This window comes from Cervus canadensis, chromosome 18, assembly GCF_019320065.1.
Source record: "Cervus canadensis isolate Bull #8, Minnesota chromosome 18, ASM1932006v1, whole genome shotgun sequence".
Lineage (NCBI taxonomy): Eukaryota > Metazoa > Chordata > Mammalia > Artiodactyla > Cervidae > Cervus > Cervus canadensis.
In genome coordinates, this window is record NC_057403.1 from 20985779 (window position 1) to 21012931 (window position 27153).

Genomic DNA, 27153 nt, shown 5'->3' on the forward strand with positions numbered 1-27153 from the left:
CCAAATTGAGCCCAAAGGCCACCCTCAAAGAGCAGCCATTTTAAGAATGAGACCTGGATTCTGACCTGCCTTGTTTTCCTATTTTGTGACCTTTGTTCCTCTCCAAGACTCAGTCTCTTGGTCTCTAAAACGGGTGACTCACTAGGTCCCAGAGAGGTAAAGTATCAGCTGGCCCCTTGCACAGTGCCTGGCCCTTAGGCCGTGAGCACCTAGGATGTGAGTGGCTTGCACAGGTGGATAAACGGGCCTTAAAGAGGAATAACCTCTTGCTTGGGTCAGGGCTGGCCCAGGGACACTGAACACCAGACACACAGTGATGACCACGGCCAGAACCAGTTTATTGGTCGAGATGAAGGGCTCGGGCTCAGGCCTCCCCAGCGACCTGGAAATCCATGTCCTCGACCAGGTCCTGGAGGCAGGCCATGTACTGGTCTGAGGTGAGGGAGAGTGGGTGGCTGTTGGAAATGTGCAGGTCGACAGTGTTCTCCAGGGAGGAGGCACCCCCTTGCCGCGCTATGTCTACAAGAACCCTGAGGCACATGGGGACAACCTGTGGGAGATGGGGGAGTAATTGTCAGGAGACACCCAACACCATCCACTACCCAGATGGGGTTGAGTAGACTACAAGTCCCAGCATCCCCCACTGTAACCCAGGATGACCCATTAGGCCCAGGCCTGGGAATTGTAGTTTTCCCCATATTCACACCCAGGTTCAGTTCAGTTCAGTCTCTCAGTCGTGTCCAACTCTGCAACCCCATGGACTACAGCACGCCAGGCTTCCCTGTCCATCACCAACTCCCGGAGCTTACTCAAACTCATGTCCATCACACTGTTTATGCCATCCAACCATCTCATCCTCTGTCATCCCCTTCTCCTCCCGCAACCAAGGGAGGCCACAAAAACTCCTGGGCTAAGGCTGCTGAGGAGTTCCTAGAAGCTAGGGCTCAGCAGCTGGTGCTCAGAAGGACTCTTGGGAGCTGAAGTGCCTCACACAGGCTGCTAGGACTTGTAGTCCACCAACTTCCACATGGTTGGGCGAACTCAAAATAGGCTCTGGGAGAAAGGCCATTGGAGGGACACACAGAAGCCCCTGAGGAAGAACTGGCAGTTGCAGAGACTGCCAGAAGAACTATGGGAGTTGTTTCTGGAAGCAGCCTCCCTTTTAGAATCCACTCCTTAGCTCCAGGAGCCTGGGGCTGGCATTACCTTGACCATCAGAAGCCTCTTGATCCACGGCTGGTCCTGGGGCCATGCCTGCCCCACACAGAACCAGAGGGTATAGAGGGGTGAGCGTCTGCTTCCTTCAATGAAGGCAATCAGATCTGGGGGCCGAGGAATAGAGAGTCAGGGATGGGAAGAAGACTTTCTACCTGCCCCCTCTCCCCTCCCCCAAAACCTCATTAACATCCTTACCTTCTCTCCTGATCAAAAGCCCAGCATACCTCTGCCACCATGACTGGGGGCAGTTAATTTGGGGAAAGCCCCTCCACTTATGCACAAGCTTAAATGTTCCTCCTCCCTCCCTCTCATCAAGATGGGGCAGGGAGGTGAACCCCATCCCCACCCCCCACCCTGCCCAGAGCCCCAGTGTTTGGATGAGGAAACAGGCCCAGGAGGGGTGTTCTACTCAAGGATGCTCAGTGGTTCTGGAGTACCAGGTCAGTGGTGGTTACTGCTCTTTAACCCCTCAAGGCCACACTGTCCAATACGTAACCATTAGCCATGGCTATTTAAGTTTTAATTGTGTCTAATTAAAATCAAATAAAACTTAAAATTCACTTCCTCATTTTCACTCACCTCCTCTAAATACTCAGCATCCACATGCAGCTAGTAGATAGCATGCTGGGCAGTGCAAATACAGTGCTATTTACATCACTGCACAAAGGTCTATTCGGATAGCAAGCCTCTAGAGGATATCTTTCTCCTACGTCTGTCTTTCCACCACAATTGGTAATAATGATAACAACTCTGGCAGCTAATTCCCTGAGCAGCTTCTGTATGCTGGGCCTGAGCCCCTGCCAGCTCCGGGCAGGTAGGGAGAGGGAGGGGACAGTCTGCAGATTTCACAGGTTCAGAGCAGCCCATCCTTCTCCCCAGGTTCAACCATAAGCAGAGCAGCAGGGTCTGAATTCAATCCCCAACCTCCTGACCCCAGAGATTTCCACCACCGTTGCCTTGCCCTGCCTCACTCACCTGCTATGAAGGGCCCCAGGTTGAACACACCTCCTTCCCTGTCCTTCGGGACCTCGCCGTCAGGCTTGTGGCCACAGCTGGGGAGGAGTTCCTCGCCTACGGCCCAGTACACATGGCAATGCCCCAGCCTCTGGGCGCAGAGCCACTGCCCAGCCCTCCACAGGGCCAGCCCCCCGCCCAGGCAGCTCAGCACCCGCTGCACGTAGCCGGTCACGCTCTGGTCTGTCAGGGACGCTGCGGGGTCCGGCAGTTGTATTGGCTGCCCAGGCAGCATCCTGTCCCCTGCTTCTGACCCCACCAGCCGCAGGCCCCCAGGGCAGAAGATGGTCTGCTGGAAGACTTGGCAGCCCCGGTAGAAGGCAGTCACCTCGAATTCCCAATCTGAGCAGCAGCGGCCATACCGTGAAGGGAGAGAGAGCATTAGAGGGGGTTCTCGACCCGGGTCCTGGCCCCTCCTGCCCCGCAGCTGGCACTCACCTTCCTCATTCGCCAACAGCTGCTTCAGGGGGTTTTCAGAGAGTCCTGAGTTTGGGCAAAGAGCAGGGATGTCTGAGTCGGGGCTCAGCAAGAGCTGAGGGGGTTTCTCAGAGGACACAGTCAGATTTGAGGGCCCTCCTTCTAGGCTCAAGTCTATGTCACTCAGTAACTTCTCCACAATGTCTTCCTGGACAGGAAAAAAAAGATCCAGGTGTTCCCATGGCCTTTTCTGGAGACTTCCCACTAACCAAGCTTTGTGTTCAGCCATGTGGAGACCCAGAGAGGAGACAGACCTGAGCTTTGCCCTCAAGGGGCTTCCAGCGTGGGGGAGACACAGCCACCAGCACAGTAAAAGATATACAGCTTAGGTGTATGCTGGGCACTACAATGGCCCGAGGGGAGCAGCTAATTCCAACCCGAGGATCCGGCTCTTTGCAAGCAAGACCTGGGCAGAGAGGGCTTTCCCTGGTGGTCCAGTGGCTAAGATTCCACAGTCCCAATCCAGGCAGCCCTGGTCCCATCCCTGGTCAGGGAACTGGATCCCACATGCTGCAACTAAGAGTTTGCATGCCACAATTAAGACCTGGTACAGCCAAATAAATATTTTTTTAAGAAGACCTGGGCAGAGAAGTCTCAGTAGAATTTCAGAGAGGACTTTCCCTGGCACAGACATCAGCAAGATCAAGGATAGCGAGGTTCTGAGCTTACAGGAGGCTGAGAGAACCCTGCACAAGGAGGAAAGCTGTCAAATCCTGGAAAGGTAGGTGGGTTGGGGCCTTGAATGCCTGGTGAAAGCTCTGAATTTTCTCTTGATGATGGCGCTGGGAAGCCATGGAAGGGCTGTGAACAGGGAAGGGTCAGGGCCAGACCTGGGTCAGGTTGGGGACAGACTGCAGGGGGGAGAATGGAGCCTGGGGTGACGGTACCAGGGGAAGAAGATGACATCTGGACAGGCTGGTGAGGACACAGAGAGGAGATGGGGTAGAGGCTGAGGGCAGCATGGTTGGGGAGCCTTCTTACCTGAGTATCAGAGGTACTGTGTCTGCCATTGTTGTCTTGAGAGATATCTGGCTCAGGTATGTCCCTGACTCCTGTGGAGAAAAGTGGGGAGTGTAGTGGCGGCCCTGGGGACACTCGAAATCCCATCCCTCTAAGGGAAGCCTCACTTCCAGCACACCTGAGCTCACAAACTCATAGATCTTGTGCGGGTCGTGGGAGTCCTTGCTGTGGTCCTCCGCTAAACGCAACACTTCCTTCCGGTTCAGGGCAGACCGGAAATTCCTCTTCCAGGTGGGCAGGTCGGGCTTATCCTTCCCAGGAGTATAGGCACCACTGGCTTCAGCCCAGGCCTAGGGGACCAGTGGTGCCAAGATAGTGGGGAAGATGACTTAGACCTTGCTCCAGGGGTCCTAACCCTGTCTCCTCTTGCCCTAACACCATCCTCTCCGCTGGCACGTTCTAACTTGTCAAGGTTCCATCCCCAAATTCTCAGATTCTTTGTGCCCCAAGTCCCTCTACCTCTTCCCTTCAAAAACCTGTGCTTGCTAAGCCAGCCTTCCAGGTCCCAATGAATGTCTGCCACCGACTTGTCCGAGGACACGCTCTGTAATAACCTCGGCCCCTCGCACTCTACCTCGGCTTACCACCACCGGTGTATCCCAGTTTGGTGGTAAGAAACCTCAGCTTCAGGGCCAAGTCTCGCCGCTAATATTCCAAGACCGGCCCTCAGAAATCCTACAACCAAGATTCCCACCCCAGGGGCCTCTGAACCCCCAGGATGCATTTCCTTCCTTTTCCGGTTCTATTCCCAGAACCAGGAGACTCCAGTCCTGACTGCTCTCCCACACCAGTCTGCGGATCCTACCACCTTCTCCCTTTCGAGTTCTAACTCCACCCACTTCCACCAGCCAGCATAATAGCGGGCAGCTCCAGGTGCGCTAGCCCCGCCTTCTCGGTCCCGCCCCCTCTGGGACCGCCCCCGCCCCGCCCCCTAGGGGGCCGCCCTCTCTGCTCGCACGCACCTGGAAGATGCCGAAATCCTCCTGCTGGGTATCCTGCCGCAAGCCGTGCTTCCAAGGGATGCGGAAACGCGTGCGGCTCTCGTCCAGCCAGGCCACGCCCTCCCACTCCCCTCGGTCCAGCTGAGATATCAGCCAGGGCAGTATCCGAGGCTTTTGGGTTCCCATGGTCTGGCCTGCGCGCAGAGAATACTTCCTGGGCACAGGCGGCCTCCGAGGCCCGCCCAGTCGGAGGGTTCCGCACCCAGACCTCCGTCTCAAGGGCCACGTCGCAGGTCTCTAACCTATATTTTCGTAGGGTACAGAAGACCTTCTCCCATCCTCCACGGAGGCTCTCTAAATTCAGCGAGGACTCCCTCCCAAGCCCATTTTACACCCCTCCCCTCTTTCCCCCAGCTTCTGCTGTGTAGATATCTCTACTTCCCTCAATTCCGCCGGTGTAGACCTTCTCTCTTCCATTGAATACCTCTCCCTCCCACCTACATCACCCAGTGCAGATACTCCCACCTCCAAGGTAGCGCCCTCTCTCTAGTTACTGCGGTGTAGATGCTACTGACCTGCAGACCTCCACCTTCCGCACTTACCCCAGTGAATAGACCCTTTTACAGTTCCGCCCCGCCGCCATAATCTTTTCACCCATTTCCACCGTAGACCATCCACAGTCTCTCCCAAACAACCTCCCCCAGGGCATGTCCTCACTTTCTAGAGTGGACTGCCTCCCATTCGTAGAGTGATCCTTCTCTCCCGAGATCCGCCAATATAGATGCCTCCTCTCCCCTCCTCCCTGCTATTCCTTCTAAGTTTGTTGGTTTGTTTGTTTACAGCCGACCTCGGCGCCTGCTATTGCTTCACTTTTTTCCCTGCTTGCTTCCCTTTCCCTAGATTACAACAAAACCCGCCTTCTACACTGTCAATGCAGACCCATCCTTTCTCCGGTTCCTCACTCCCGGACGCCACCAGCCCCTCAGTTTTTCCGTGTTACCTAAGTGTCGGGTCGGGGCGTGCAGGGTGCCAGGGCCCAGCCCTGTCTTTGGGGTCCCGTAGCTCTCGAACTCTAAGCTGCACACCCCCACTTCCCGTCAGTTGAGCTTTAGAGGTGGGGCTTCTTTTTCTCTCGATTTCTCGAAATGAAAAGGGCTCGATCGTCGTTTGGGTGACAGACTCCAGAACCAAAGAGGCGGCTCAGTGAGCCGTGACGTCCGCTCACCTCCCACCCCATGCCCTTCTTAGGTTTTCCGACCATTGGCATGCTGGGAAAGTCGCAAGCAAATTAGGCGGCACCCAGCGCTCCGCCCCTCTACGTTTGGGCCAGCCCCAACCCGAGCCAGTGCGCAGGCGCGGGAAAGTTGTCCTAAGAAAGGAAAGTTTATACACGTTCAGAGGAGGAGGAGGTGGCGGCGGCGGGGGCCGAGGACCAGGTGAGCGGGACGTGCGCGAGGGCTTGGAGAGAAGGAAAGAAGAGGGAGTCGGGATCCAGGAGCGGGTAACTCAGTCCTACTCCTCCGGCATCCAAGCGTCTTCAGTCTCCCAAATTCTAGCGTGAATCAGAGTGGAACTACACCTCCCAGCAGTCTGCGCGGCGAACCAGTAACGGACCGAGGGGAATGTTTGCTGCGAAGCCTGCTGGGATTGGTAGTTCTTGATCCTCTACGGACTTGGTCTCTTGGCATCTTCCTTCAGAATCCAGCAGTCGGAGCCCTAGGGCCCCTTCTTCCCCGGGGACTCAGGGGTCTGAGGCCACAGCCCTAACCCTAACCCTTCTCTCTTAGACTCAGGAGTTCAGACCCCCAGCCCTCTTCTCCAAACACTCTAGCGCTCAGGCCCCAGAACCCTCCTCCCTTAGACCCAAGAATCAGAATCCCCAGACGTCTCCTCTCTCAGGATCAAGGTGTCTTTGTCCTTATTCCTCTTCTCTCTCTAGAGACAAGCATCGGGGCCCCCAGACCCCGAAACTTCCATAAAAGACCTGGGATCCCCTTCCCTCTTTGGGGACTCACGCGCTCTGGCTCCCTCCTCATTCAGGGACTAGGAATTTGGGCCCCAGCCTTCACTTCGCTCTGAACCCTGGAGCCCATCCTTCATTTCCTTCTCTCACAGGTGCCCCCATGGCGGGCTCGGAAGAGCTGGGGCTCCGGGAGGACACGCTGAGGGTCCTAGCTGCCTTCCTTAGGCGGGGTGAGGCTGTGGGGTCTCCCATTCCGACGCCACCCAGGTAAGAGCAGTTACCCTCCTTCCTCAGGGAGCTGCATTTGGGATGGACCCCTCTCCAACTCTTGCTCCTGGACTCAGTCTGTCTCCTTTCCCGCCTTTTTATATCTCGCTCTACTCCTTGTCCTGGGGGTTGCAGGGAAGGGCTCTCAGTGGGAGGACAAAGGGACTGCTTGTGAAGAGCTTCTGGGATCACTCTCTGAGGTCCCCTTCCCCAGGAGCCCTGCCCAGGAGGAGCCAACAGACTTCCTGAGCCGCCTTCGAAGATGTCTTCCCTGCTCCCGGGGGCGAGGAGCCGTTCCCCCTGAGTCCCCTCGGCCTTGCTCCCTGCCACTCCGACCCTGCTATGGTTCAGAGCCCGGTAAGAGAGTTCCCTCAATCATCCAAGAACTGACAGGGCCAGCAGCTTAAAGCTGCTAGAGAGGATGAGGAACTAGTTGAAGATCACCCAGCTAAGGGAGTAGCTGTGGGGGTTCTCCAGCACCTACCTTCACCCCTGACCCCCAGCTGGGCTGCTGTCAATTCTGTGAGCGGCTTTAGGAGAGCTTTTGGTCCCTCTCTGTTATCTCTCTCTTTCCACATGTGCTTCCTTGCCCCTAAACTTTTATAGCCACCAGTACTCCCAGTACTGGATTTAGAAAAGGCAGAGGAACCAGAGATCAAATTGCCAACATCCATTGGATCATCGAAAAAGCAAGAGAATTCCAGAGAAACATCTACTTCTGCTTCATTGACTATGCTAAAACCTTTGGCTGTGTGGATCACAACAAACTGGAAAATTCTTAAAGAGATGGGAATACCAGACCACCTTACCTGCCTCCTGAGAAATCTGTATGCAGGTCAAGAAGCAACAGTTAGAACCAGACATGGAACAATGAACTGGTTCCAAATCAGGAAAGGATTTCCTCAAGGCTATATATTGTCACCCTGCTTATTTAACTTATATGCAGAGTACATCATGTGAAATGCTGGACTGGATGAAACTGGAATCAAGATTGCTGGAAGAAATATCAGTAAGTTCAAAAGTGCAGATGACATCACCCTTATGGCAGAAAGTGAAGAGGAGTTAAAGAGCCTCTCAACAAAAGTGAAAGAGAAGAGTGAAAAAGCTGACTTAAAACTCAACATTCAAAAAACTAAGATTAAAAAAAAAAAAAACTAAGATCATGGCAAATAGATGGGGAAACAATAGAAACAGTGCAGACTTTATTTTGGGGGGCTCTAAAATCACTGCAGATGGTGACTGCAGCCATGAAATTAAAAGACACTTGCTCCTTGGAAGAAATACAATGACCAACCTGGACCACATATTAAAAAGCAGAGACATTATGTTGCCAACAAAGGTCCGTCTAGTCAAAGCTATGGTTTTTCCAGTAGTCATGTATGGATGTGAGAGTTGGACCATAAAGAAAGCTGAACACCGAAGAATTGATGTTTTTGAAGTGTAGTGTTGGAGAAGACTCTTGAGAGTCTCTTGCACTGCAAGAAGACCAAACCAGTCAATCCTAAAGGAATCAGTCCTGAATTTTCACTGGAAGGACTGATGATGAAGCTAAAGGTTCAATACTTTGGTCACCTGATGTGAAGAGCTGACTCATTAGAAAAGACCCTGATGCTGGGAAAGACTGAAGGCAGGAGGAGAAGGGGACTACAGAGGATGAGATGGTTGGGTGGCGTCACTGACTTCATGGACATGAGTCTGAGCAAGCTCCAGGAGTTGGTGATGAACAGGGAAGCCTGGTGTGCTGCAGTCCATGGGATCACAAAGAGTTGAACACCACTGACTGAACTGAACTGAACTGTACCCCCAGTAGGGAGGCAGGAGACCTGATTTTCAGTCACAATTGCCTGGCCGTTTTGGTTACATGAATCCTTTTCTCCAGTAGCAAAGTAGGAATGAGGAGCGGTGGGAATTGGACTTGATCAAGAGTGATAAGTAGGTTTTTTCTCATACATGAGCCTGGGTAGAACTAGTAATGGCTACTGGAGGGGCTTGCTTGAAGAGGATTTCACAGCTGGGTAGAAGAGTTCTGTGATGAGTTGCCTGAAAAGGACAAGGGATAGAGGGGGATGCTAAGGGTCATTAACCTGGGGTATGCCATGTGTTTGCCTTCCTTAGATGGGATAATCTTCAAGGTCCAAACACTCATAAGTCAGCCTGGGGAAGAGTACAAGGGGTTTTTTTAATCAGGTTTGCTCATTTGTCTTCAGTTTACCCCACTCTGAAGTAGAAATCATTGCTACCTGGCAAGATGATTGGGAGGAGAGAATACATAAGTTCCCGATGTTGGGGCCAAAGTTCCTGAAGACCCATCATTGACTCTTTTCATTCCAGGCCCTGCTACCCCAGATTTCTATGCCCTGGTGGCCCAGCGGCTGGAACAGCTGGTCCAAGAGCAACTGAGATCCCCACCTAGTCCAGGTGAGGTGCAGAGGGACACTGGAGAAGGATGCAGGTAGAAGGGTCACCAGGATTCTGCCCCCAGCCAAATTCTTTTCTGCCTCCAGAATTACAGTGTCCCGCACCCACAGAGAAGGAAGCCCTGCTGCGAAAGCTGGTGGCCTTGCTGGAAGAGGAGGCAGAAGTCATCAATCAGAAGGTGATGGGTGGTCTATTCCCCCTTTAGCTAGGATAGGAATTGCAGCATGGTTCCACACTGGGACCTGAAGTGGATCTGCATTCTCACTGGATGGTCGGACAGGGGACGGTGGGACAAGGCTTCAGTGAAGGGGTGAGTGAAGGGTAAGCCAGGCCAGTACCTTAAATTACTGTCTTTCACTGATCCCTAGAGGAGGGTGGCTTATAGGCAAAGGACTGTGGCCACCAGAAACACATTCTAGGAAAGAGATTGGGACCAGGTGAGGAAGTAAGGAAACCTATGGTGATGGGAAAGGGTGGGAGATGTGGTTTGAAGCTGCTGATGCTGTTTAGTTGCTAAGTCGTGTCTGACTCTTAGCAACCCAATGGACTGTTACCCAAAGGCAGCTGTCTAAAATCTTAAAACCTGATTGACTATATAGGGCAATGACTTAGAATGTAGGAGAAATGGACTGCCAGAGGGAGTGGGCTTGTGGCTCTGTCCTAGAATCTAGTTGGCTCAGGAGCTTGGGCAAAGTGTACGGTCTTATTCATTGTATGGTAGAAGGCAAGGTCACTGTAGACACTGGCTTGGCCTCCGGGATCTCTGAGAAGCCCACAGAAGCGTCGCTAGAATATCAGCAAGCTAGAACACAGCTGGTATAGGGCTTGGCCCTGATTGGCTGTTGGGGCCTTGGCAGGGGCGTGGCTTGGCTTCGCCGGTTCTTGGCCATCTTTCTGGGAGTAGCTCGGCGGAGACCTTATAGTCTAGCTTGTGATTGGCTGATGTGCTGGATAGGGGCGTGGCCTAGAGCGCCAGTTACACCCAGAACTCGCTTGAGGCCACGCCTCCCAGCTTCCTATTGGCTGGCTACGAGGATGTGACTGAGGCTTACCCGGGCTCTTCCCCTCCCTGTCCCACAGCTGGCTTCAGACCCAGCCTTGCAGCGCAAACTGGCGCGCCTCTCTGCCAGTTCCTTCAGCCGCCTAGTGGAGCTCTTCTCTAGCCGAGAGGTCAGCCCTCGCCCAAGCCAAGCACTACCGTGCCCTGGGCCTCCGCCACCTTCCCCGGAACCCCTGGCCCGCCTGGCCCTGGCCATGGAGCTGAGCCGGCGCGTGGCTGGGCTGGGGGGCACCTTGGCCGGACTCAGTGTAGAGCATGTGCACAGCTTCGCGCCCTGGATCCAGGCCCACGGGGGCTGGGTGAGCCGCCAAAGCCTCTCTGGGCTTCTCTTTGCCTAATTGTCATTGTATGTGTGTGTATTGGGGGTGGGGTGGGGTCTTTACCTTCCTTTCAGACATCACGGCTGTTCTCCCGCTTCCGCCGTCCGTCCTTTCTGTGTTTATTGAGCACCTACTGTACTCATTGCCGTGATAACTGCAGATGCCCTGCCCAGCTTTGCCCACTCTGGTATACACAAAAAGTTGTGAGTCAGAAACAAATTTCCTCACCTGTAAAGGCAGGAGAACTCTAATACCTACCTCAAAGGGTTATTGTAAGGATTAAAATGGGATCATCCTTGTAGGTACTTGGTCTTTGTGGGATGACTGTCTGTGCAGCGCTGCCTGCGGGGTTACCTTTTCCCCAATATCCCCCTTCCTTGCTTCCTCTGCCCATCTGCTCAGGTATCACCCCCAGTGAGGCCTTCTCTGGTCTTCACTTAAAGTCGCAGTCACCCCCACACCCTCCCACCTTACCACCTTTGCTCACTGCTTTAAATCCAGCGCTGGGCTCAGAGCTGGATGGGGCTCCTGTGTACGGACTAAATGACCTTTAGCTGCTGTCCCCGTCCCCTTGAACATCAATTGCTGGCTGCTCAATGGACACCATCTCATTTACCGGCCCCATCACTGCCAGGCTGTCATTGCTTCACAGACTGGCAGAAGCTGGCTAGGTGTGTTTGAGGAGCAGAGACGCAGCCAGTAGGGCTGGAGCAGGGTGGGTGAGGGGGAGAGGGTGGGAGATGAAAGCAGGAGAGGCGGCCAGATCGTGCAAGTCTTTAGGCCTTGTGTTCATGCTTAAGAACTTGCACATAGAGTGAGCCAGGAATTGTAGGAGAGCTCTTTGGAGAGGAGGGATGCAAGCTGACTTGGGTGGTCACGGGCGCCCTCTGGCGGCCGTATGGGGATTAATGTAGGGGGCAAGGGCGGAAGTGGGGAGCCCCAGGGAGATGGCAGAGCTGGTCCAGGGAGGAGATGAGGGTGTATCAGACCAAGGTCGGGGCAGTGGAAAATTGTGGACTTAATCTGGAAATAGACCTGACAGATTTTGCTCACGGAGTGGATGGGGAGACCGAATGGGAGACAGGAGTCGCGGATGATGCCGAAGATGCGGACCTGAGCAGCTGCAGAGCTACATCTGATGTCCCCTTAGACCAGGAAGAGCAGAGTGGAGGGGAAGCTGGGGGGCAGGTTTGGGGAGGAGTTAGAGGTGATGGGAGGTGGTCCAGTTAAGGGAGAGAGCCCCTCCAGACCTCAATGCAAGATGATGACGGAACAGTGGATATTAGGGTCCAGAGCTCACTGCAGAAGCTGGTTTAGTCATAAGAACATTTTATTCTTTAAGGAATGATAACAGGCAAGCCTGGCCAGGTACTCAGGCAAGGCCTTTAGTGGAATGATCCCATCTAAACCCCTCAACCACCTTATAGGATTCGATTATTATCCTGGTTTTATGGAGGCTGAGGGAAAGTCCTTTATTCAGGGTGGGGAATTGGAATTAGGACTTTAATGCAAAGTCAGGACTCTTTATTGTTAAAGCTCTAGGACTCTGTTCCCCTTCTTTCAGTCTGTCTCCCCCATTGGTGGGGCTCTGTCTCTCCCACCCACCCCCAGGACCCTGTTTCTACCCACCCCGGGTCTCTGATCCTTTCTTGGGGTCTTCATGCCTCACCTCTCATCCCTGTCTGCCTCTCACTGGGTCTCTGTCCCCTCCCCGTCTCTGGCTTGCCTTCCCAGTCTCTGCTCTCACTCGGCCAGTGTGGACACAGCTGTGAGTGGAGGACGCCTCTCCGCTTACGGGAGTCTGCCACTTTTCCCTTCCAGGAGGGCATCTTGGCAGTTTCACCTGTGGACTTGAACTTACCCTTGGACTGAGCTTTCCCTCAGAAGTTGCTGCAAGAAGTTCCCTCACGTCCCTGCACTCTTTCCAAGCCTTCCTATTCCACTCAGGGCTGTGGGGTGGTGCCCACCCTCTGTTTTTTGCCAAAAAAAAAACCCAAAAAAAATCTGTTTAAAATGTTTTCACATTAAAAAACTTTTTCAAGTATTTAATTATGTGTTCTTTCTCTCAAAAACTAAAGGACTAAATAGAGGAGATTTGGTTCAGGGTTCTAGTTTAAAAATTGGGGAAAGAACCAATTCATTCCTTCTGGAAATATTCATTTGGGTCACCTACAAGCTCCTGTCACCTGAACAGCTATCTCCAAAACAAAGCCATGCTCTTCCTTCACAGGGCATCCAGAACGCCATCCGCTTCTCATTTTTCTCTTCACACCGCTCCTTCTGAGCCTTTTTTTGCTGGTGTCTCCTCCTCTACCTGTCTACCAGAGAGTTGTCACCTTCTTAGGGCTATCACCCCCTTCACTGAATTATGTCTGTAAATGCCTAAAATGAAATGTGCAGGATTACAAAGGAAGCCAAGTGCAGTCAAGCCTCAGTATTCACAGATTCGGTATTTTTGAATTCGCCTACTCGTGAACGTTTATCTGTAGTCCCCAAACGAATACTCACGTGCCTTTGCACTCACTGGTAGGTGTGCACGTGCTCAGAGCAGTAAAGGATTGGACTGACCCAGTGGGCACCTTTCAGCTCAGGTCAGGCGAGGCAATGCCTTCTTGTTGCAGCTCTCACACTGTGTACAGACATCCTTTCCACAGTCTATTCAATGCCACATTTTTCACATTTCTGTGCTATTTGTGGTGATTTCGCTGTCCCAAAGGGCCCCAAAGCATAGCCCAAAAGTCCTAGCCAGCATTCTTAAGTGAAGGAAGGCTGCCATGTGCCACAATTAAATACAGTTTGTTGTAGATCATTTTTTTTTATAGTGCTGTTGGCTGCAAGACCAATGTGAATGGGCCCACTATACATTAAATAATGTGTCTACAAACAGAAAATACACAGAAAACCTGATCATATTTTGATGGGTTGAGGAAAGTGTTGTGACAAGACACTTGTGGCAACCTGACCCTGTATTTCCCCCAGGATCAGAGGGGAACGGGGTGTTCGCCAATTCAGTGTTTGTGATGACTTTGTGGGGTGTAACTAGTGCAAGTAAGGATCAAGTGTGGAAATAAAGCTTTCAAGATTAATATAAAAATTAGTGGTATAATAATAGATATGCCTCCTCATTAATTAAAAACACCTAGGGTGGGTCTCATGACCATGATTTCTAAGTAGAGCAGGAATGACATTTGGAGATGGATCAGTTATGGTCGTGTGACAAATCATATACGTTTAGAGGCTTACAAGAACACATTTATTAATCTCAGTTTCTGTGTCAGGGGCATGGGAGCAGCTTAGCAGAGTGCTTGGCTCAGGGTGTGACTATGCTGCTATCAAGGCCTCACCTGAGGCTGGGGGCCTCTTGCCAGTGCTTGGCTCAGGGTGTGACTATGCTGCTATCAAGGCCTCACCTGAGGCTGGGGGCCTCTTGCCAGTGCTTGTTTCAGCAGAATCATTGTGGCCTCATAGAGACACCCGACTCTTCAATTTGACTCAGGTCTTCTAACCACCTTTCTAATCACACCAACTCCCCAGTGATCTTGTCTATTTCGTGGTCTGTCTGTGGCCTAATGCAGCACTGGCCAATAGAAATATAACATGAGTCATATGTGTTATTTAAAATACAATAGTAGCCCCATGAAAGCAAAGTTTAAAAGTTAAATTAATTTTAACAATAATTTTTATTTACCCCATTTATCCAAAATAGAGTCATTTTAACCTGTAATCAATACAAAAAATATGCACGAAGTATTACAGATTCTTTTTTTACGTGAAGTCTTCAGAATCTGCTGTGTGTTTTAGAGCCATAGCATATCTCAGCTGAGACTTGTCATGGCCCATTACTCCGTTGTCCCATGAGGTTGCCCTCTTGGAGAATGCAGAATTTGACACTTGACAACTCCTCCAGTTTTGCTTCCAGCCCAGACCTCCCCCCTGTACTCTATGTGGTATGGAATTCGCTTAGTCATATCCAACTCATTGCGACCCCATGGACTGTACCCTGCCAGGCTCCTCTGTCCATGGAATTCCCCAGGCAAGAATACTGGAGTGGGTTGCCATTCCCTTCTCTAGGGGATCTTCCCTATCCAGGGATCAAACCCCGGGTCTCCTGCATTACAGGGAGACTCTTTACCATCTGAGCCCCCAGGGAAGCTCCTGTACTCTATACCCAATGACATTAATTTATTCCCTAATGTTGTAGAGAGAATGTGTTATAATTTTTCCTTCTTCATAGCAACACGAGAGCAAAAGTAATTGATTGGGTTTTTGATTGGAAATTGATTGGAAATAAGGAAAAAAAAAAGACACAAAAACTCTGCTGAAACATTTGGAGAAATAGAAAAGAAAAAAAAAATTCCACACAACATACAATGTAGGGGTCAAGATGTCGGTTCAGATAAAGTCTCTGCTTTTCAACAGACAACATTAAGAAAAGGAAAAGACAGGTCACAGATTGGGAGAAAAATGTAGTCAGTATACCTGACAGAGACCTGTATCTAGAATTGACAAAGAATGTTTACAATTGGTGAATAAGAAAACAACTCTGTTTGCAAAAATACACAAAAGACTTGAGCAGACACTTGACAAAAGAAAATATACAAATGGGGGAACTTCCCAGGTGGTCCAGTGGTTAAGGACTCGCCTTCCAATGCAGGAGATGTGAATTCCATCCCTGGTTGGGAATCTTGCAGCAACTACTGAGCCCACATGCTCTGGAACCTGTGCACCACAACTGAAACCCGACGCAGCCAAACTAAAAAAAAAAAAAAAAAATTTAAAGAAAGAAAACATGCAAATAGCCGATAAGCACACAAAAACACGAAAAGGTGCTGAACAACATTGGCGGTCAGGGCAATAATGTAAGTCACAACCAGGAGATAATGTCTTCCTACATAGGAGAGTGGTTAAAATTATAGACTGATTTTATCAAGTGCTGGAGGGGATGCGGAGCACCTAGAACTCTCACGCATCACTGATGGGAATGCAAAATGGTAGAACACCATAGGAAACTTTGGGGCAGTTTCTTATCAAGTTAAACATACACCGAGCGTAGGACGCAACCATGTCCTCCTAGGTTTACCCAAGAGAATTGAAAGTGTACATCTACAGAAAGATTGGGACATGATGGTTCATCGCCACTTTATTCATAACAGCCCTAATCTGGAAACCACCCAGATGTCCACCAAGAGGAAAATGTGATCCAGCCATACAGTGGAATACTCCTCAGCAATAAAAAGGGTTGGACAATCGTTATATGCGACATGAATGAATCTTAAAAACATTATGCTGAGAAAAACAAGATAGGCACAAAAGAGCACAAACTTTTATAGGAAATTTTAGAAGCTGAAAAGATACACTATAGTAACAACATAGTGATTGCTTCTGGGTTGGGTGGGAGGGCGGTGTTGGCTAGAAAGGGTGGTGGAGGAACTTTCTAGGGTGATGGATACATTCCACAAGTGGCAGTTACCTTCATTCAACGAGTAACTTTTTCTACAGGTCGTGGGAAGCTACCTGGAGGAGGTGGCGACCGGGTTGTGCCGGGACTGACTCCTGATGGCCAGACGAAGCGGGTGGGTGTTCCCAGCATGGGTAGGACTTGGCAAAGGCCAAGTGCTTGAGTGGGGTCACTGGGTTTAAAAAACTTGGAACAATTAAGTAGAGGGCTAGAGATTCAATACCTCGACGCCTGAGTCCCATTTCTGACTTGCTTCGGGACCCCGGACAAGACCTCCCTCTCTTTGAGCCTCTCACTGCTTCAGTTTTCCGTCAGGAAAATGGGCACAGGCTCCCTTATTCCCCCTAGGATTCCCTACAAGCTGGGAGAAGACACAGAATGGGCGATGAGTGACAGTTTGCTTGAGCCAATCTCTGGAGCCTAAAGCCTGCTTTCCTTTCTCGTGGGCCAATCGTCACCTTCTCCTTGAGGCCAGCTGCTTGGTGGAGGCAGGCCGAAAGCCTCATGACGTCACATCGTTAATAAACCAATAGCAGATATCAAGAGGCGGGTACTTTTGGTGATAGTTCTATTTCAAGATGTCTGCTTAGCGCAGGGTCCGCCGGGAAGCTTAGAGGCGGTACTGGAGAAGGGGCGGGAACTCCCAGTAGATTCTGCCCAATCGTCAGTCGCGCTTCTTGCGATAGACGGGCAGTCTTTCCCATCCCTGTCGACTTAAGGGGGCGGGGTTCGGCACGCCAGACTGGGCGGGCACTTCAGCTTTGATGGGCGTCTGCTTCGCCCAATGGGTAAATGGTATTTCCAGACGGGTCACCTCCGCTGCCAATGAGATCTGGCGGGGTCGCGGTGGGCGGGCCGTGGCCCCTCCAGTATAAGGCGGTCCCGGGGGAGTGCAGAGAAAGGGGGGGGTCTCGGCGGCCGGAGGAGGAGTAGACGCGGGTGAAGATGGCGGCAGCCGAGGCCGCGAACTGCATCATGGAGGTGAGCGCCAGGAGCGCCGCCGGGGGCGGGGGGCGGTTTGGAAGTCAGTGTTTTACGCCTCCGCCGTGGGGAAGGGGCTCTGAATCGCCGGATTGGGGTTGAAGGCCCCCGGCCGTACGGAGGGGGGCGCCTCGTGCTCCGTATCCGAGGATACCGTTTGAAGTGCGGGTTCCCTAGCTTTCGGGGGCCTGAGGCGCCACGCCGAGCCGAGGGCCTACTGCCCACTCCCACGTGGAGGAGGGCTGGGGGCGCTTCCGGCCTGGCCCCCACGTGGCCGCGGCACGGTGGGTGGGGAGGGGGTGTGCCGTGCCCGCTGGCCTGGCGGGTTCCACGTGCGGGACAAAGGCCCCGCCCCCGGCCGGGGGAGGGGCGCCCCGCGGGGGGGGCGGAGAGGAGGCACGGACCCTCCCTCCGAGGCCCCCTGCCCTCCTCCCCGGGGATCGTGACAGGCACCTTGGGGTGGAACTTAACGTGGGGACCTCCGCGCAATAATGAGGCTCTTGGGAGGGGCAGTGTGTTTCGACCCTCAACAAACCCCTTCCTTTGACCAGGGCATCTGCTTAGGCATCGGTCCAGGTTTCGTGCACTCTTGCGTTGGGATTGGAGGAAGGTGAAGAATTGGTTCCTTCTGGGACCCCCCAGCCCCACCCCAGTTTCCTGTCTCTGGATTCTCCCCCTCTTTGGGAGCTGGGGGGATGGGGCATGCCCCTGTGACCTCCCTCTGGTTGATGGGGGGGGGCATCGAGCTGAAGGAGATCTTTCCCGATTAGGCGCTGTGCACCCCCTTGTGGCCATTTCTGGGTGTGTGGGAGGGACATCTTTTTCATGGGGCGTGTCTCTTAAGCCCCCCTCCCCGTCGAAGCCCTCCCGGGCGAGCGGAGGGAGAATCTGTCCTGGGAAGGGCGTGTGAGGCAGTAAAGGCAGCGGATTTACACCCTTCTGACCCTTCCTCTCCTTGGGGTATTTGTGAGGGTGGGAGTTGACCTCCTCCTTCCTGAAACCCTGTTTGAGGGTCCTGAGCCTGCTTGCGTGAAATGGTGTCCCGTGAGGTGTAATTCTCTTGCAGCTATGTGGGGCTTGTCCCGATGCTGTGTCTCAAGCGCTCTGGGGGCATGTCTGGCGGTGATGTCCGTGATGTAGAGAAATGGGCCCCCGTGGGAGGTCCCCTCACCCGCCGTCTTTCTGTATCCGCGTCATTCGCTGGCTTGGGGAGGATGGAGGTGGGGCTTGGAGCCCAGGGGTTATATCTGTGATTTCACGCTTCGTGGCGCCTGGAGAGTGCTTGCATCTGGAAGAGCTGTAGTCTGTTGGGCCCTCTGTACTCGCACCTCTTAGCTTGTAGCAGTCTCAGGAATGGGAGATGAGGTCCCAAGATGCATACCTTGGGGGCAGCAGCCAGGGGTCACTCCAGTGACTCCCCCTTAGCTCTCTGCTAGACGAGGGCCTTCTTGGCTGGAGGAAATATCTTCCTCAGAGGTGGATCCAGGACTCGGCCCCTCCCCTGGGGAGTTTCAGGGCCTGAGATGGTGGTTTGAATGGGGAGTAGATGGGCTTGAGGGTCCAGGGTCTGGCCTCCTCCGTGGGACTCTGCCCTCCTGCGCAGAGGGTCATAATCAGGAGATTGGCGCTCCCTTGTTTTGTTTGGGACTCCCTGAGTCCCAGGCAGGAGCTAGCGGCCCGCGTGCCAGCTCTGGTGGGGGCGCCAGTGTGCCACACCTCCTTTCTGGAATCCTCTCAGATGAGACACTGTTTTGCAGAGGTGGCAGATGCCCAGTGGGTACACGCTGCCAGTCCCCTTCGCCCAGCTACAAATGGTACCCCAGGATGAGGCTTTGTGTCAGGAAGTGTCATCTAATCTGGGGAGATTAGACTATGAGGGGGAGTGACAGCTGGCAGTGCCCTTGTGCCTGGCGGGTGCCAGTTCCTCTGGCCTGGATGGGGGAGGCGTGTGTGCTCAGGTGCCTGGCCCAGCAGGGGCAGTGTGGGGGCAGGCCACCATCTCTCCAGCCACAGCTGGGATAGAACCCCCTCCCTGCTCCCTCCACACCTCCCCCACCCCTGTTGAAAACAGTCTTGCGTCTTTACTTGTTCCTTCTCCCACCACTACTCACTAAGGAAAAGCAAAATTGTAGGAAACACCTCCTTCTCCCCCAAGAGCCCGGGTCACCTGGCCTGGCCCTCCCCTAGCCACTCCCGGTAGCTAATCCTTTCTCCCTGTTACTCTCTCCTAGAATTTTGTAGCCACCTTGGCTAATGGGATGAGCCTCCAGCCGCCTCTTGAAGAAGTAAATATCCTTTTGTGAGACCCCTTCCCACATACACATATCTCCTCACACGTCAGGCCCTTTCTAGTGGTCTAACTGTGATCCCTCTGGCTTCAAACCACTTTACCCTTTGCCCTCGAAACACTTAGTCCAGACTCCGTCCAGGTTTTGGCCCCCACTTGGCCTCCCCCAATACTGTGGCTACTTCCTTAACTACATTTACAGCCCCCCCATCCTTTGTCCTTCCCTGCCTGCCCCGCTTCTGCCTTCCTCTCCCCTCCCTTCCCCAGCTGTGGGCTGAGCTAGAGACGGGGGCAGAGAGACTGGAGAGATGGTAGGCCTGGCTGAGGTATCGGGGTGTTGCCCTCCTGGATGGTGCTCTGGGGGTGGGGGGTTCCTGGGAGAGGCAAGACGGCAGGTGGGGGCTGTAGGGTTGCCGTGGTACGGTTTGGGGAGTGGTTCTGTATACTCCAGGGAGGAGTAGAGACCTGCCTGGAGGCTTCTGAATCGGTGTGGAGCCCCCAGATGTGACCCCATTTGCTCCCATTCACCCCCTCCCAGGTCTCCTGTGGCCAGGCAGAAAGCAGCGAGAAGCCCAACGCTGAGGACATGACGTCCAAAGATTACTACTTTGACTCCTATGCTCACTTCGGCATCCACGAGGTGAGTATGGACAGACAGCTCGTAAGGCTGCCGAATCTTCCGGGGGTTGGGGGTCATGTTGGGGAGGCTGGCGCTTCATTTCTGACGCATGCGCCCTGCCTTCCCTGCCAGCGGGCCGCCCCCTCTGCGCAGGCAGAGCTCACACTCCGGGGTCGCCTCGCGCAGCCGTTGCCTGGGAGACCGGGTTAGCCTGGCGCTCTACCGGTCCTCTCCTGGGAGGCCGGGTTGGGAGTGCGCATGTGCATCTGAGACATCAGCCCCAGGTCAGGGCCTACCGGTCTTTGCCGCCCTCTAGTGACCGGCAGCGGGACTGTCCCCTAGCGGCTCCAAAGTCTTCTCTACCCCTTTTGCACGTGGTGAACGCTGAGGTCCCAGAAAGCAGCAGAGATGGGGTGGGAAGATTTTTCTCTTTCCTTTTCTTTTTTTTAATTGTTATAAAATATGCTAACAAAATTTACCATTTTCACGTGGGCGGTTTAGTGGCTTCGGCTTACTGAGGACTTTTTAAAGTCAAGGCTCTACAAGGGGTTAGGCGGCAAAGGTAGAATCTGCCTAAGATGGGATTTTGGTCCATCCAGTCCGATTTCATGTAGGGAAACTGAGGTGTGTGGAAGGGAAATTATTTGTCCCAAGGGGACTAAAGCAGGTTTGAGGACTGAGCGCTTAGTCCTCGAGTTGATCAGCGTGTTGGAGGCCAGGACACCCTGGTTTTCAGCGGGGGACACCAGTCCCCTCATGATCTCTTTGTTCCCACCCCTGCCAGGAAATGCTGAAAGATGAGGTCCGCACCCTCACATACCGCAACTCCATGTTTCACAACCGGCACCTTTTCAAAGACAAGGTGGTGCTGGACGTGGGCTCGGGCACAGGGATCCTCTGCATGTTTGCTGCCAAGGCTGGGGCCCGCAAGGTCATTGGGGTGAGTGTCCTCAGCAGCCGGCCGGGTCTGGGCCTGGGGACAGAAAGGGGGCCCCTTGGGGCTCAGGGATTGGGCGGAGGGGAGTGGGGATGGAGGGTGGGACTTGGGGGGGGTCTCACCCTCCCTTCTTCCTGGGCCCCCAGATCGAGTGTTCCAGTATCTCTGATTATGCGGTGAAGATCGTCAAAGCCAACAAGTTAGACCATGGTGAGCCCAGGAAGAGAACGGGGTCTTTGGGGAGGGAGCGGGGGATCCCAGCTTCCCCAGGGCCCCTCGGCAAGGGAATGGGGGCCATGGAAGTCAAATTCAGGCGTTCATCCCAGAGGCTCTGGGCTGTGGACAGCCCAAAAATCCCGCCTTCTCAGAACCCACCACCTGACGAACCGTCTTAGAATCTGCGTGTCGAAGTCACAAGCTTAGTGCTTCAGTCTTTTATTAAAGAAATGAAAAGCTCAAGAAGCAATCTTGAGTTTTTTCAGTGAGTGATAGTCACGTGGTTGGCACATGAGGCCCAGAGTAAGAAGTCTCCCACCCGACTGTCAGCCACTCTTCTCTAAGTGCAGCCGGCACTGCCTCCCAGAGAAGTTCATACCGATGAACAGACATGCATGTGTACGTTTCTACACTCAGATGCTGGGTTTTGACACCGATTATGTTTCATACGTGCCCTTTGCGATTTTCACCTGGGTATCATGTATTCAACCCCCTGACACAATGTTGAGAGGATCTTGCTTTTTGATGACCGCCGCCCTCTGTCTTCACATACACCAGATCTGTTAACCAAGTTCCTGGTCAGGGGCATTGGAGCTTCCAAGACTTTCATCCCCCACGTGTAATGTCATCATTAGTCATATATGAACTAATGTTATCTGTGAGGCCACTTCATAAAAGTAGGGTGGCATGGATCAAAAGTGGAAGAAAGTTGGGCAGAAGCTGCAACATCGCCCTTCCCACCTGCAAGGTTTGAGGGGCAGAGAACATGGGAACATGTGGGTTTTCTTGATATGAGGGCCCTTGGCATTCTAGAAGCTGAAGGGGGTTTTTTTAAAAAAGAGAAACTAGTGTAACGAATCCCCAAGTTCCCATCACTCAGCTTTAAACGCCTCCTTTTGAAGCAGATTCCGACTCTAAATCCTGCCATGCGTGTCTCTAGTAGATGAGGCCATTGTAAAAAACACGACCACAGGAATCTCTGGCAGTCCAGTGGTTAGGACTGCTTTCATGGCTAGGGCCCCACTTCGATCCCTGGTCAGGGAACTAAGATCCCACAAGCTACACAGCGCAGCCAGAAAAACAAAACATGACCATGGCTGTTAGTGGCAAAATCTCTCTTTATTTTTCTAACCAAACCCGTGTGTTGACTTTTTTTTTTTAAATTTTACTTTGCTGCGTCAGGCCTTAGTTGCAGCATGTGGGATCTAGTTCCCTAACCAGGGGTTGAATCCTGGCCCCCTGCATTGGGAGCACGGAGTCTTAGCCACTGGACCACCAGGGAATCCCAGGGCTGACTTCCAGTAGATTCCAGCAAGGGAGCTGCTCTGTCCCATACAAAACCCTGACCCAGAAGCAGGTCGTCTGCAGATGGTTTGGCACCAGGTTCCCCATGCGTGTGCGAGGCGTGACAGGGAAGGAAGTGGCCGCCTTTCCTGCTCGGTGTCCTAGAGCGAAGGGCTGTCTGTGCCGGGCCCTGGTCCCGCCTGTTAATAGCAAAATCTTAATGTCACCTAATACCTAATTCACATCAAGCTTCTGTTCCTGCCTCAGAAATATCCCATGATGAATGAATTTTAAAACTAAATTGACAGGGTGTGGCTTCAGCTCACAGAGTTCTATAAAGATGCCCCAACACAGCCCCCAGCCCTTCCTTGAGAAGACAAGGCTGTCCCAGTGGGGTCCCCAGGCCCTGAGGTGCCCCCATGCCCACCGCCCCCAGGGGAGGCAGGCAGACAGCTGTCCTCGGGGCTGGTGGCATGTGCCCTTGTCTGCCCACAGTGGTGACCATCATCAAGGGGAAGGTGGAGGAGGTGGAACTCCCGGTGGAGAAGGTGGACATCATCATCAGCGAGTGGATGGGCTACTGCCTCTTCTATGAGTCGATGCTCAACACCGTGCTCTACGCCCGAGACAAGTGGCTGGTGAGGCCTCCGGCGGGGCGGGCGCATTTCGTGCAGGCTGGGGTCCTGCTGTTGAGCCGGTGTCTGGGTCCAGGCAGAAAAGGAAAGCCATCACAGGGACTGAGTACAGGGCCTGGAGGACATCTCCTACACAGATGTTAGGAGGCCCACGGGCGAGATGGAGGGGGCCCAGTACCGGAAGCTAGACAGGGACAGAGAGATGGTGCTGGAGAACCACAGCAGGCCAGAGGGGTAGGGACTGTGGACCCAGGTGCTGTTGGAGCAGGCCTCCAGGGAGCTGGAGGAGACCTGAACCCCGCATGGAGAGGAGCCACATGGGATCTGAGGGGCAAGGCGCACTGGGCAGAGGATTTCGGCCAGTGCAGAGGTCCTGGGGCAGGAGCAGGTTCACTGGGTGTTGAGCAGTAGGGAAGCTCCAGTAGAATGAGGATTGGGAAGGAAGTTGGAGGTGAGGGGTGGAGGGGCCTATGCAGGTCTCGTGGGACCGCGTGGACGTGTAAGACTTGCTTTACTCCTCAGAGGGGCAGGGTTAGGATAGGCTCTGACCTAGATGCTCCTCAGAGCCATCAGGCAGCCATCTGGGGAGTAGACTGAGGCCGGGGACCGGTGAGGCTGCAGCAGAAGCCCACCTGGGAAATGCTGAGCTCAGACCAGGGTGATGTCGGGGGTGGACAAAGAAACAAAATGGGGCAACCTTGCCGAGTCCCCCCATCCTTCATGCCCTTGCCCTGTTCCCCGTAGGCACCCGATGGCCTCATCTTCCCAGACCGAGCCACGCTGTACGTGACGGCCATCGAGGACCGGCAGTACAAGGACTACAAGATTCACTGTGAGCTTGGGGCCCGGGGAGCTTACAGGGGGGCACTGTCTGGGTGCCGGTTACCCGTGGGCTCACCCCTCCTCCCCGCCTCCTCCCCAGGGTGGGAGAACGTGTATGGCTTCGACATGTCTTGCATCAAAGACGTGGCCATCAAGGAGCCCCTGGTGGATGTGGTGGACCCCAAGCAGCTGGTCACCAATGCCTGCCTCATCAAGGTGAGTGGGTAGTGTGGCTGGGGGTCCCTCAGGGTCAACCGAAGAAGAGCCAGCACCTGGCCCACGCTTAGGGCCATGAATGCTTGCTTGTCTGTGGTCTCGGGAGCTTATATACACACGTGGGTCCCTGATAATACCGACAGCCATCATTTTTCGAGGTTCCCCTTCCCAACCCCCGGTATCAACTCTCACAAACTGGGTGGAGGAGGGAGTTTGTAGACGGAGATGCGGGGGAGCAGATGCCCTGACCAGGCAAGCCTCCATGGCCTGAGGCAGGACCCCCGGTTTTACCCTGAGCAGTCAAAGGATTTTAAGCAGGGCTGTGATGTGATCTGTCACACTGACTGATAAGGGATGTGGGGGAGAAGGCGGGAGCTAGGGAACCCTGTTAAGATGCTGCCACAGTGGGGTGGGAACACTGGCCGGGGGCAGGTCTTGGAGAGTGGAATCCAGGCGATTCTCCAAGTTCTTCTAGGAGGTCAACCTGTCAGACTTGGGGTTAGGGTTAGGAGAGCAGGGGATCCAGCAGGGCCCCCCAGGTTTGCCCGCTGGGCTGGAGGTCAGGGAAGGGGGCTCACAAGGCTTTTCCCACAGGAGGTGGACATCTACACGGTCAAGGTGGAAGACCTGACCTTCACCTCCCCCTTCTGCCTGCAAGTGAAGCGGAACGACTACGTGCACGCCCTGGTGGCCTACTTCAACATCGAGTTCACCCGCTGCCACAAGAGGACCGGCTTCTCCACCAGTGAGGCGGGGCGCAGGGGCGCGGGCACAGTGGGGCCTGCCACAGGAATGGCCGAGGGAGCCCCGGGGGCCTGGAGGCTTCTGATACCAGCCCTGCCAGCCAGCCTGAGCGCACGGTGCTCCAGTCTCTGCACCTGTGAAAAAGCCCGTCCCAGGCTTGATCAGGGTGAAGAGACCACAGTCACTGCCCAGCCTGGAGGCTCTGGAGGGCGACGGGTCCAGTGGAGGGAAGGTGGGGGTGGGGAAGGGCAGGCGGTGAGGGGGGTGAGCCGGGCTGATGCCGGCCCACGCCCGCCCCCAGGCCCCGAGTCCCCCTACACTCACTGGAAGCAGACAGTGTTCTACATGGAGGACTACCTGACGGTGAAGACTGGCGAGGAGATCTTTGGCACCATTGGCATGCGGCCCAACGCCAAGAACAACGTGAGGCTCTGGGGAGTGGGTGGGTGGGCTCGGGCACCTCTCTCTGCCTGTTCTGGGGCCCAGGGACCTCTGGGCCCCAAACCCGCCAGCTAGCCCGGCTGCCCTCTGTTCTGCACTCATCTGTCTGCCCTGTGCCCCCCAAACCCCCACCCCCAGTCTGCCTGTGGACCAGTTTCATTCAGCACCTACTGGAAACCTGGGGGCCCTGGGAACCCAGCCATGATCAGGCCGGACCCCTGCTGTTCAAGTTCTAGACACAAGAGAGTCATGTCAGGGCTAGCTGGTGATGACTTCTGTGCTCAGCTGGGAAAGGGGCCGGCAGGTATTGGAGCAGGTGGAGACGGGGCCGGAGGATATCCTGGCCGGAGAGTGGGAGCAAGAAAGGAAAGGAGGTCTGTTTCATCCGCTGAGGCGTGGCAAAGTCAGGAGCTCAGACATGGGTGGGGGACTCCTGGGTTGGCAGGAGGAAGGTCTGAAAGTTGAGGGGCATGGCCTGGGCTGGAAATGTCAATGGCGCAACGCTGCGTGAGCTGGGATGGAGGGGAGCACCTCGCGATGGCCCCCACTTTCTAAGTCAGGGAGGTAAGAGCCGGTTTCAGCAGCTGTTTTCAGCCAGGGATGATATTGCACCCCCCCCCCCCCACCATGTCATCATCTGGAGACATTTTGGGTGCCACAGTTGAAGGGGCATGGCTGGCATCTAGTGGACGGGCGGGGGAGCCGCTCAGTCTGCAGGGCACAAAATAAGACTCCCTCACAGGAAAAGAGTGGTCCAGTAGTGCAAAGGCTGAGAAAACTCAAACCAGAAACTGAAAGAGACCCAAAAAGGGAGGAGGGAGCCGGGGGTGAAGTGCAGTGAGATCCGAGGGGGGGCAGCAGTTCTTGAGGTCATTGGTGGCTTTGCCCAGTCTTTCCAGGGGGTGCTGGGGGCCCAGGCCACAGGGTGAGCCCCAGGAGGGTTGGCCTCCAGGAAGCTTTGGAGGAGAGGAAGAAGGGACAGCGGGGTGGGGCCCTGGAGTTTTTTGAGAGGAGGAAGTTTGCTAGAGAGAGGTTTGTTTCTTGTAAAAGAAGAAAGAAAGAACTTTTGCTGATGGGGATGGTTTTGATAAAGGAAATCTTATGATGCAGGAGACAGCAGCTGCCCCTCCCTTCCCCCTCCATCCCTCACCCCCCCCACAAGGCGAGGGATTGGCTGGATTCCAGGTGGTTTTGAGGATATCACGTTGGAAACCTCACGGGGAATCCAGCACATCCAGCACGGGTCGAGACAGATGCTGGGTGTGGGAGCAGCAATGTGGCGTCTCCAGGGAGGGTGTGTGGACATGGGGGCCCGAGGCACCTTGGGCGGGTTGTGCTGTCCTCCCCCTTCCCCCGCTGCCCTGTCTGCCCGTGCTGTCCCAGTCCCCCCTCACGGCCACACTCTCCCCACAGCGTGACCTGGACTTCACCATCGACCTGGACTTCAAGGGCCAGCTGTGTGAGCTCTCCTGCTCCACTGACTACCGGATGCGCTGAGGCGGCGCCCGGCTTCTCCCACCCCAGCCAGGCTGGCCCTGCAAGGGCCCAGGGGCTGCGGTGTTCTTAGGCGGTTTTGGGGCTCCCCCTTCCTCTCCCTCCCTCCCACAGAAGGGGGTTTTAGGGGCTGGGGGTGGGGGGGCACATCGTGACTGTGTTTTTCATAACTTATGTTTTTATATGGTTGCATTTACGCCAATAAATCCTTAGCTGGGACGGCAGCTCAGCTTCCTGGGGGCATGGTGGGGTCGGGGTTCTGTCTGCTGGTGTGTGAACCGCCCAGAACGCAGAGGCAGCGCCTGCCGGTGGGTGCAGGTC

The 27153-nt window shown here is 54.2% G+C and overlaps 3 protein-coding genes across 10 annotated transcripts; 2 read left to right on the plus strand and 1 right to left on the minus strand.

The window, feature by feature from the left end:
* Positions 1 to 317: 317 nt before the first annotated feature.
* On the minus strand, positions 318 to 5852 carry IRF3 (interferon regulatory factor 3). Of its 2 annotated transcripts, none has more exons than XM_043436700.1 (8): positions 5671 to 5852; positions 4692 to 4972; positions 3848 to 4019; positions 3691 to 3761; positions 2671 to 2857; positions 2194 to 2574; positions 1207 to 1322; positions 318 to 550 (listed from the first exon to the last, which is right to left on the minus strand). In XM_043436700.1, the coding sequence occupies exons 2-8, from the start codon at positions 4854 to 4856 to the stop codon at positions 365 to 367; spliced, it is 1278 nt and encodes a 425-aa protein (XP_043292635.1). In that variant the 5' UTR covers positions 4857 to 4972; positions 5671 to 5852; the 3' UTR covers positions 318 to 364. The 2 variants fall into 2 exon arrangements, with proteins under 2 accessions (XP_043292635.1, XP_043292634.1); XM_043436699.1 differs by having other exon boundaries at positions 4692 to 4864; positions 5671 to 5766.
* A 124-nt stretch (positions 5853 to 5976) lies between these two features.
* On the plus strand, positions 5977 to 16506 carry BCL2L12 (BCL2 like 12). 5 transcript variants are annotated; one of them, XM_043436704.1, is made up of 7 exons: positions 5977 to 6106; positions 6786 to 6900; positions 7115 to 7257; positions 9232 to 9318; positions 9405 to 9496; positions 10399 to 10677; positions 16198 to 16506. In XM_043436704.1, exons 2-7 carry the CDS (start codon positions 6794 to 6796, stop codon positions 16246 to 16248), a joined length of 759 nt encoding a protein of 252 aa, XP_043292639.1. In that variant the 5' UTR covers positions 5977 to 6106; positions 6786 to 6793; the 3' UTR covers positions 16249 to 16506. The 5 variants fall into 5 exon arrangements, with proteins under 5 accessions (XP_043292639.1, XP_043292636.1, XP_043292638.1 ...); XM_043436701.1 differs by lacking the exon at positions 16198 to 16506 and adding an exon at positions 12433 to 12742; XM_043436703.1 differs by lacking the exon at positions 16198 to 16506 and adding an exon at positions 12520 to 12742.
* Positions 16507 to 16981: 475 nt separating this feature from the next.
* On the plus strand, positions 16982 to 27051 carry PRMT1 (protein arginine methyltransferase 1). 3 transcript variants are annotated; one of them, XM_043436593.1, is made up of 11 exons: positions 17047 to 17137; positions 19369 to 19422; positions 19963 to 20064; positions 20828 to 20983; positions 21127 to 21190; positions 22976 to 23118; positions 23860 to 23947; positions 24038 to 24153; positions 24748 to 24898; positions 25199 to 25320; positions 26752 to 27051. In XM_043436593.1, the coding sequence occupies exons 1-11, from the start codon at positions 17102 to 17104 to the stop codon at positions 26833 to 26835; spliced, it is 1116 nt and encodes a 371-aa protein (XP_043292528.1). In that variant the 5' UTR covers positions 17047 to 17101; the 3' UTR covers positions 26836 to 27051. The 3 variants fall into 3 exon arrangements, with proteins under 3 accessions (XP_043292529.1, XP_043292528.1, XP_043292531.1); XM_043436594.1 differs by lacking the exon at positions 19369 to 19422 and having other exon boundaries at positions 16982 to 17137; XM_043436596.1 differs by lacking the exons at positions 17047 to 17137; positions 19369 to 19422 and adding an exon at positions 19630 to 19750.
* Positions 27052 to 27153: the final 102 nt, after the last annotated feature.

Coding starts and splice junctions, on each gene's coding strand:
- IRF3 (XM_043436700.1), bottom strand. CDS start 4,856: ATGGGAACCCAAAAGCCTCGGATACTGCCCTGGCTGATATCTCAGCTG. Junction 4,020..4,691: donor AGGATTTCGGCATCTTCCAG/GTGCGTGCGAGC, acceptor CTGGTCCCCTAG/GCCTGGGCTGAAGCCAGTGG. Junction 2,575..2,670: donor GCTGTTGGCGAATGAGGAAG/GTGAGTGCCAGC, acceptor GCTGCTGCTCAG/ATTGGGAATTCGAGGTGACT.
- PRMT1 (XM_043436593.1), top strand. CDS start 17,102: ATGGCGGCAGCCGAGGCCGCGAACTGCATCATGGAG. Junction 17,138..19,368: donor CCGCGAACTGCATCATGGAG/GTGAGCGCCAGG, acceptor ACTCTCTCCTAG/AATTTTGTAGCCACCTTGGC. Junction 23,948..24,037: donor CAAGGACTACAAGATTCACT/GTGAGCTTGGGG, acceptor CCTCCTCCCCAG/GGTGGGAGAACGTGTATGGC.
- BCL2L12 (XM_043436701.1), top strand. CDS start 6,794: ATGGCGGGCTCGGAAGAGCTGGGGCTCCGGGAGGACACGCTGAGGGTC. Junction 7,258..9,231: donor CTGCTATGGTTCAGAGCCCG/GTAAGAGAGTTC, acceptor TTTTCATTCCAG/GCCCTGCTACCCCAGATTTC. Junction 9,497..10,398: donor CAGAAGTCATCAATCAGAAG/GTGATGGGTGGT, acceptor CCTGTCCCACAG/CTGGCTTCAGACCCAGCCTT.